Source organism: Cryptotermes secundus, unplaced genomic scaffold (assembly GCF_002891405.2).
Source record: "Cryptotermes secundus unplaced genomic scaffold, Csec_1.0 scaffold673, whole genome shotgun sequence".
NCBI lineage: Eukaryota > Metazoa > Arthropoda > Insecta > Blattodea > Kalotermitidae > Cryptotermes > Cryptotermes secundus.
Window position 1 is genome coordinate 313223 of NW_019731277.1, and position 10055 is coordinate 323277.

At 43.1% G+C, this 10055-nt stretch overlaps 1 protein-coding gene across 1 annotated transcript in view; it reads left to right on the forward strand.

Annotated features, from left to right (window-relative positions):
• The first annotated feature begins 752 nt into the window (after positions 1 to 752).
• The window catches only part of LOC111866864 (acetylcholinesterase), a 24192-nt gene continuing 14889 nt past the window's right edge, over positions 753 to 10055 (forward strand). Inside the window, exons 1-5 of the mRNA XM_023856196.2 lie at positions 753 to 839; positions 6527 to 6752; positions 7646 to 7735; positions 9427 to 9573; positions 9923 to 10049. Coding sequence (XP_023711964.1) covers positions 6648 to 6752; positions 7646 to 7735; positions 9427 to 9573; positions 9923 to 10049 — 469 coding nt within the window. The 5' untranslated portion in view covers positions 753 to 839; positions 6527 to 6647. The remainder of the gene's footprint in view (positions 840 to 6526; positions 6753 to 7645; positions 7736 to 9426; positions 9574 to 9922; positions 10050 to 10055) is intronic.

The window sequence follows — 10055 nt, forward strand, 5'->3', positions numbered from 1 at the left end:
ACGGCCATGAGTCCCGCGGGACTAGGAACCAATAATGGTTGCACTGGCCTTCGACAGCACAGCTAGTCTTAGGCTCAGGCTTCGTTGGGACCGATGAACATTTTTTTTCTTTCCAGACACTTGCGTGTGACGTGAGGAAAAGATTTGACTGCTACTTGTCACTCCCTCTCTATTGGAGAGTGAATCTGCTGGCGCCCACTCACCCACTGACTGTGCTGGCGAGGACCAGAAACAATTTACCCATCCAGACCCGACCTGATATGAATACACCAGAAGGATGATGAGTTTGATCCATATGAACTTGCGTGTAATGCCATGACATATCTCAGGCGATTAGTCACCGACTTCCCACCGCGGCGGCCCGGGATCGAGTCCGGATCAGATCATGTGGGATTTGTTGTGGACAAACTGGCATTGGGGCAGATTATTTCCGAGTACTTCGGTTTCCCCTGCCAATTCATATTCTACCGATTGCTCCACAACTGGGACCCCTACAGTGGGCCGAACATTGGGACGCTGTACCAAGTGGACTCAGGTTCGCCTCATGAGAGAAAAATACTGGCGTGTAACCATACTGTGCTGCTGTAGGAGCAGATGCCGAGAATGTGACCCAATAAATATGGAAACAAGTGACGGTGCCAGCAGCATTGAGCCGTGTGCGTCCTGCTTTCCGGCTGACGGCAGGTGTTCACTGCCATGAGAGGGCTGTCCCCCGGTATAGGGGCGGCCTACCGCAGTTCCGTGAAGTGACCTGTTCTGTTCAGACCTCACCGAAACAAGTGACAATCTGCGTTGCCATGAACTGCATTGTTCTTATTCTGTATACGGCATACAGCAAGGTAAATTTTAAATTATTCCTGTGACCTAAAGAAAGAGATAGGTTATTATCGCTGTGGTGAATATGAAGGTGATGTAATGCCGTGAAGTTTGGTACGTGGATATCATATTCAGGGTCGAAAACTGAGGCAGAAATTTCCTTCGAAAGGTTAGTACCTGTTCCTTTTCAGTGCTTAGACAGTTCTGTACTGATGAAACCGGGGATTTAGTCATGACCGGATGACCCAGGACGGTGACTCTGTCGGGGCGTCAGAGCACTGTTATGGCACTTATATAAAAAAAACAATGACGTCGAACTTATTTTTTTTTATTCCAACAACTCTGAGGTGGAAATTTAATCCTCTTTAAGTAGCCTTAAGGCTAAGACGTGTGTGTGTCGTGAGCTCTTGGCTTTGGGATTGTGTATTTTTAACATTTGTACTTAGACCTGCGTGCAAGAGTGACACTATGTTTGTTCTAAGGTTACACCTCTAGCCGTTACACTGTCAGACTCGAGCAGTCATGATGACTTTACGAAGCTCTGCTTGTATATACACACATTATATATATGCATATATGTATAGCGTTCTTGGGGTACACAGCTCCATTATATGTAAAAAAAAGTAAAGTTGTCCCTGTGCTTGACTAATTATGCACTACACCATGAAGGAGTGTGGGGGAGTGGATGTATAGATCCACATTTTCTTTACCTCAGCACTAGTTGTAGGTGAGTGGTCAGCTTCACGTCCTGGCCGCTTTACCCTCGGAGAAAGAGCCCCCCGGTTCCAATTGGATAGCAGACTGGGCCCCAGAGCCGGACCGGGTGAAATGGAAAAGAGAAAATTCTTGACCTTACAGGGACTCGAACCCCAAACTCTCGGTCGTCTAGCCCGTAGCCAATCGCTATACCGACTGAGCTATCTCGGCTCCGTTACATTACATATATGTGCTTTAATGGGAACCTGTTTCTGCCTACAGTCTGCTGAGTAGCGAAGTGTTCTATCTCAACTTTTGGATAAAAAACGGGGTAATGCACGTTTATGATCTCCACACATTTCCACAGGTTCATCTTATTTGCAAGCGAGAGATGTCAGCACGTGTCCTGTTCTAAATCACATATAAATTGCAAATGCTTCATTAAATTCAAACGCAGTTTCCTGAAGATTGATATCAATGGACATAGTACACTCCAGCATTAAGATGATTTCATCTATCTGCATATAACGATTCGAGGACAAATGAACATATATTCATGAAATTAGATAATGGGGCGTTTTACTGGATGATAATTTCGGTTAAAATAGGACATAAATGGCGGACACGTCACATGAATATCTGCTTTAGATATTGCTCGCAACTTGCGTGTAATTTGCTAAATATTCGGTGCAAATTCTTTATAGACAAATTAAATACAAATTTCATGCCAACATACGCTTCCCATAAGTCTGGTGGTTTTCTAAATAATTCAACAGAATATAGGCCTATTCTTGTGCTGTTTCGTCGCATATTGGAGCTATTGCGTCAGAGCTGTTACCCTGTGTTCACAATTCCTAACTTCTTTTCTCTTCCAGTTGCAATGTATACGATGTAAATATATTTCTGTGCTTTCTGTGAGTCAAAATTAGTTACGTTAGAATTCGGTGATTCCTTTACTGAATTCCTGATTTGGCCCTTTACCCTGAAAATGGAAGGAGTATGTCCTTATAAATCGTGGGTAAATTCTTAGCAGACTATACGGTGTCACACTCCACAAGATATTACTTAATATAAATACAATTTTCTATTTCCTTAAAAATAAGAAAATATATTTGAAATAAATTTGCAGAATTGGGCACGATATAAATTGTATCTCACAGATGGTTTTAAGAAATTTAGTTTAAATTTGAGTTCCACATAAAATTTGAGTTACGTCGGGTTGATGTTGGTTAAGATTCAAATGTTATTCATAAAACAAATGTTAGGTTATGTCCTAAGTTGGAGGAGGCACAGACTTAAAAAGTAGTAAAAAGTACAAGAAGTTCTGGGAAGAACTAATCACCTATTGATGAGTGTGTATATGTTGCCGTGGTAACGTTTTTAACTAGCCGTTGCCTAGCAACGATAGTGGATACATATAGAGACACGGCTGGATGGGAGGGATTTATGAAGCACGCCGCTGAGATGGGCTCAGGTGTCATGACATACATACCAAATTTCATAAAGATTGGTTGAGGAAACCAAAAGCTGATAATGAAGAATAAACAGGCACACAGACAGCATAGAGATCGCATAAGCCTACTTTAGGAAACTAGGATTAAATAAAGAAGATATGAAACTTCATCAACTTCCTTTAAGTTGCTTGGGAGATGAAATAGTCAGGCATACAAATATCCATTATGCATTCACTTGGTGCAAAGAGTTCATAAACACGCAACCATACATGCTGTATGGCCTGAATCTGTTGGTAAAATTGGTACTGGGTTTTATAACGGAATGACCTTCCGCGTTGCCGGAAACTGGACAATAGCAGCAAAGCAAACCGGAAGTGATTGCCCCGGACTATTGTGACGATAAAGCTATTTCCCCATGAAGCCTGTCACTTCCACTGACAACGCTAGGGCAAAGGGGACGGATCAGATCGTGTTTTGGACCAGCCTCACACTACAGCACGGGCGTTTGTCTCGTAGGGTAAGTGCGGGAGATACCGCTATCTTCTTGGAGAACAGCTATACCTTTGTCATACTGAAGATGAAGTAAATGGGATTGTGGCCAGATATAACCTTCGTACATATAATATTTAGGTATGGATGGGGGATAACTGGCCAAAATCCATATTTGAAGGAAAATGAATAGCGATTCTTGTTAAGGAATTTTGGGCTACTGCTAAATTCATAGAGTGAGATGCGCGCGCAACTTCCTTCTAATGTCAGAAGTGCGAAAAGCTGCGAGTGTCCCATGTCTCCCCGACCTACCTATACAGAAAATTATCTCTTAAATTGTAGAATAACAAGGGCCAGAATTTTCGTTACCTTATGACGCTGCACTTATGGGTACAGAAATATTTATGGTTGGATGTGATGTGTGATTATGAAGAATGTGGTCAGGGTGTAACACCATGTCGTTAGAACAGAGCCCGATGTTTCGGGAAAAATATACCGACTTCATTTTCAGGGTTGAAAGGGTAAGCAAAGCAAAACAGCAGCAGAAGCAGATGATAAGATAAACTTTGCTTATTCTTCGATCCTGAAGATGGAAATGTTTGTGAGATACATGGCGTTACAAGCCAGAAAAAAAAATCTTCATATTCACGGATATGAAAATTTCAAATACAACATATTTCATATATGTAAGATTTGAGGCTTTCACGGCGGTGACTATGAAGAAAGCAGTCTTCTGGGATTTGGCACTGTGTATATGGGGGCGATACGTTCCTCCGAAACGTCGGTTAACACCACATATACACGGTGCCAAATCCCAGAAGACTGCTTTCTTCATATTTCATATATGTTATCGAAAATATAAGAAAATTTGTAGTGTGCAATTAGCCATCCGTGACTTAATCATCTCTGACCTCGAACTTTTCAAAACTCTAATTTTTACGAACATATTTCATTTTCCTTTCATTTATTAATGTTTTCTGCCTTTGAATTCAATACCAACCTTCTTTGTATTGTCTTTTTATGTTGTTTTCCTTTTTCTGGTTCCCATAGAAACTCTTCTTTGTTATTACACCATAAAAAGACGTTCAATTGAAAGCAGATTTCAATGATCAGAACATTCGGTAATAACTTCTTAAATAAGTGGAAAAGTAGTGATGAAAAGCATATCAGAACGCAGTCAACAGATGGGCTCATTGTCTATTAAATCATCTTTTGAATGAAGGGAGAGGTGTGGGGTTTGATCCTCTGAAAGCTTTCTTTGTCGATAAAAAGCCCTTAAAACTACTGAACAAACACGTGACGTATTTCGATGGCGTTGAGTTCTCCGCTGTTCGTCGAACACAATGCATGCTGGGTATGTGGAAAACAGGTTATAGCTCACGTCTGTCTCTCTGTCACTCAGTGAGAAGGCAATGTGGATTGTCTCACACGAGATAACAGTTTTTGGGGGGTGGGGGGTGAAAAGAGGGAGATTCTCTCACGCTGTGTTCCTTTCACGTATAGACTACAACGGACGAAAGAAAGTAGACTGTCTACTGACATTTTTCAATCCAATTTTGTGAAAAATATTACGGTAGGATGTTGAAAAAAAAAAGAAAAGAAAATGATAAATTTACGAAGTATCCATGGTTTTCTGTTGTCTTTTCCTACTTAAGAAATTAAAAGTTGCCCAGCTTGTCAAATATTTCCGCAGATACGGAACCCAAAAGTTCATTATCGTGTTCACAAAAGCGTGGCTTCTAGCCTTAATCATGTGAATTAAGTCCATGAAATCCTGCTATGTATCTTGAAGATACGTATTAATATTACATTTGGGGCCGGGATAGCGACTGGCTACGGGCTGGATATCCGAGGGGCCGGAGTTCGAGTCCCAGTAGGGACAAGAATTTTTTCTTTTCCGTGTCGTCCGGACTGGCTCTGGGGCCCACTCAGCCTCCTATACAATGGGTACCAGGGGCTCTTTCCCCGGAGGTAAAGCGGCTGGGGCGTGAAAATAACCACTCACCTCAAACTAGTGCCGAGGTCAAGAAAACGAGGATCTATACATCCACTCCCCCATACACCTTCATGGCGGAGTGCTTAATTAGTTAAGAACAGGGACAACTTTGCCATTTACTATTATTACATTCCCAGCAAAGATCAGGTCTTTCAAATAATTTTCCTTTCTTCAGATTTACCTACAAAATTTTGTATGCACTTCTCTCTGCTGCGTTCTACCTGCCCTGTCCAACGTAACTTCCTTGATTTGATCTCATAATATTGTCTGGCATATAATCTAAATTATTAAGTTCCTCTCACTTTACCCCCCTTACGTGCAAATATCCTCCTCAACACCCTCTTCTCAAACGCCCCCAGTCTGTGGCCCTCCCCTTTAACGCGACAAACAGATTTCTCCCTTCCAGAGTTATATACCGACGCTATTAATTGCTAACGTTTTATGGTGTCGAACGGTTATGGTAGGTGAAAAGGGAATCGGAAGGAAGTGGTCGTTGTCTAATATGAGGTACTAACCTGACAATTACCAAGAAAATCATCAGTCAGTATACTCGGTCTCCTGACCGAACTTCGATCGAACACCTCTGGAATATATGTAACCGACTGAGCCAACGTGCTCGGTGTGTGCCTGTCTGCTTTCTTCTGCTATGTGACCCAGCACAAAGAGCCTGTCGATATGGTAGCTTATCTCTCAAATAAATATGGAGGGGCAGATATTCTGTCCCTTCCTTTACCATCCTGACCGTCTCTGGGGTCACACAGCCTTCGTATTAAATGGGCACATGTGGATCTCTTCCCCACAGATAAAGCGGCATAAGCGTAAAATTCTCCATTCACCTTCATCCAATGTTGAGGTTATGTATTCGTGGAGCTATATCTCCCCTCCCGCCTACGTCTTAAATGGTAAGTAAAAGTAAAAATAACGCTATCCCTGTAACAGGCCGTGGAGGCCCATAGGGTTGTGAGACGTCGAGGCTCCCACATTATCTAGACAGTCCTCTCACAGATGGCGGTGAAGTTGTGAGCCCTATGCGCACGCAGCTTAATATCATGGTGCTAACTTTTACATTTTACAGCAATGAACTCTGTTGTAAGGCGTCACTGCTATGCCTCTTAAACGCGTACAGCGCCCCTGTCCAGGCGGCCCCAAGACTGTGAAGACAAATACTGAGTAATCGCGAGAGATTCGTAAGAAACATGGATCTATTCCCCGTCCTTGTGTGCTTCATATGGCTACAGATCATCAGAGTAACCGTGGCACAAGAACCAATGGTCGTTCTGAGGCAAGGGACCGTGAGAGGTGTAAGTACCATCAGCTGCAGATATTTTCAAGTTGACGGTTGTGTCGTAAATCTATCTCTCTTCCCTTCCGAACCGAGATAATTTCTTACTTTCTTTTTCTCTTCCTTCTGCTTCTTTATCCTCCCTTCCTTCCTTCCTTCTCTTCTTTCAGTTTATTTCCCATCTTCTTTCTTAATGAAGAGTGTTGTCTTCGTGTAGTTCGCAGGCAAACCGAAGTTTCGGAGGAAATTATTGCCTCTATCTTCAGGATAGAAAAGTAACCAAAGCAAGAAACTAGAAGCAGCAACTACACGGTGATACAACCCAGAAGCCGGGACTCTTGTAGTCACCGTTGTGAGAACCTGACGTTTTTTCTTACTTTTCTCATATTCCTTCTTTTTCCTTCCCTATCTCTCAATCCCTTCTTTTTAATGTCTTATTTCTCATTCTACATCAATTGATTTTCCTTGTTTCGCTTTCTTCTTCAATGAAATGACCCACATTATTGTGCGTTCAGTCTCTTTAAAATACTACAATGAAGTCACGGAAAGAAGTTCCATATATGGTGGGGATACCGTCGATTGAGACTTCCCCTCTTTTCTTGCCCTGGTATTCCCCTCAAGCCTCCTGTAGCTTATGCCAAAAAGCCAGAACGTACTTATCGCTAAGTTATCACTACCAACGTTCGAGTGAACAAAATGGCTGAACTACTGGAGGGGAATATAAAGAAGTCAGCTGGAGGGGGAAACATAACAGCTCGAGGGAGACGCGGACTTCCTTCCGTGATATAAGTATAGGTAAGAATTTGACCAGTGTCACAGATACTTTGTTAATGACACTGATCTCGCAATGCTGAGGCATGCTTCACGCTCCGACTGTTTTACCTCTGGGTTAACAGTGTTGTCTCTTTACAGATCAGCGTTTACACGGACGACAGACGGGTTATAAATGCATTCCTCGGCGTGCCGTATGCTGCTCCACCGACAGGAGACTTGAGGTTTGCTGTAAGTAACATTTAAAGGCATGTCCACATAACTCGTTGTCGTGCTTGTGTGACTCGCTATGCTCGCGAGTAATGTGGACGATATGACAAGTCACAAGACAAGAAAATTTTAAATTTTAAATTTAAAAACTATAGCCAATAAATTAAAATACGACTACAGCCTATACACACTACGAGTAAATATACAGATCCTCACGCGCCGAAGCCTGGCGAGCAACTGAAGTAGTGTGGACGAAGATTTACGAGCACAAGTAAAAGCCAGACGAGTCTCCCGACGAGCATGAGCACAAGTAATGTGTACGCGCCTTAAGGCTAAGGCAAACTCGCTTATAATTTGTGACGAACCGACTCACTCGCTCTCTGATAGTGAAACTAAGAAGTTTAAGAAAGCTAAGAGCAAAGCCCGTCATGGTCCTCGGACACTTCATCCAACCCAATAATCCGTGGCCTGTAGTCCGCAAGCGAACGATACCGACCTAGCGACCGTCGCTTGTCGGCAAGTTCGTACCAACTTTTGCGGATAGATGGTGTCACATGGTCAGCGCAACGAATCCCCACGGCCGTTAATCTCGGTTTTCTAGACCTGAGTCGCTATTTCCATGAAATAGATCCTCAATTATCCAACCCGATAATCACAAAGATTAAACCAAAGTAAATATTAACCAAATGGCAGTCTTATTGAAGCACTGGAACATAATGAGAAGCGAGGATTAAGGAGTGGATAAACAAAACAAAAGAAAGATAAACTAAAATAAGGAAAGGAAAGAAAAGATAATCATAAAGCTATCCATGTAACAGTACGTGGAGGCCCATAGGGTTGTGAGACGTCGAGGCTCTCACATTTTCTAGACAATCGGCTCACAGAGGGCGGTGGTGATGTCAGCCTTACGCATCGGCCGCCCTTTACCCCCAGGAAGATTCCCGGTACTCGACTACAGGGCCATAGCCCGCCTCGGGATCTACCTCATCGGGAATCGAACCCGTGACCTTCGGGCTTGTGGCATAATGCCTCAACCAACTACGCTACAGCATGCCCACAAACTAAAATGATAAGGGGTGAATTATAACGAACATTTATTTATTTTTATTCTCAATTAATTTTATCTCACTTCTTTGGGCGTATCACCTCTTTCCTCTAAGATCCTCCATTTTTTTCCCTTGGACACCTTCCTCCGTATTTCTATTGTAATGTTACCAGCTTATTTAGGTCATCCTAACTAACTTACCTCTCCATAATTAAGTTAGCTCGCAGGTCACAGTAGCCGTGCGGTCTAAGTTATGAACTGTCTTCGTTCGCTCTGACGCTGAGATTGTGGGTTCGAATCCCATTCAAGGTATTGATGTTTGGTGTGTGTATGTGTTTATTCTGTGTCTGTATTGTCCTGGGTTTAGGTAGAGGCCTTGCGACGGACTGATCACCCGCCCAAGGAATCCTACCGTCTGTAAAAAATGGAAGTGCCCTTGTAAAAAAATTACGTTCGCCCGACTAACTTAGATAATCCGAAAAACTTTGCTCATCCTAATTAAATCAACTCATTCTCATTAAGTTAGCGCATCCTGATTGGCTGATTCGGTCGTGGCCGAATTTGTGGTAAAATCCCGGCAATTCTGTAGGGCGAGAACAATTATGTAAACCCTGAAGTCAAAATAGCCCATTTTCTGACCGACGTTGACGTGAATATATGCTCACAGCCCCCAGAGCGACATGCCGGCTGGAATCGCACATCGCTGTTCGCCGGGAGCTTTGCGCCTGCGTGCCCTCAGCTTCAGGAGATATCCAACATGGCGCCCGTACCTCAAGACGAAGACTGTCTTTATATAAATATCTGGACACCAGAGGTAAGTTCTCACCAATTCTCATGTCTTACCGGGATTCTGCAGCCTCGAGATGACAGTCCCTACCAAATAATTGCTATGCTGAAGTGCCTCGTGATTCTATTCAGTTACATCATGCAAATACCGAGACAGCGCCATAGCCAGCGCTGTATAGGATAAGGCCCAATTTCTTTGTTGTGTCCTCGAGGTGCGCTCGGGCACTTCCTTTGAAGAAAATTATGTGAAACAAAGCTCCTAGGTAGTCTTATAGATGGATACCGGCGATTCGGAGGAGAATTCTACCTCTATTCTCAGGATCAGTCTTCTAAGTGAAGATTAACGTTTTGTAGGAAAACATTACCTGTGTTTTGAGCCGCTGCCCCTTGCCGATGTGGGTCGAGAACCCAGCTCTGCTACCACTTTGTGCCGTTTCCCTTCCCATGTAGAAGGGAACCCAGTTCTCCTGCCCACTTTAACCCATGGACTCCTATTCAAAGCGGGCAAGG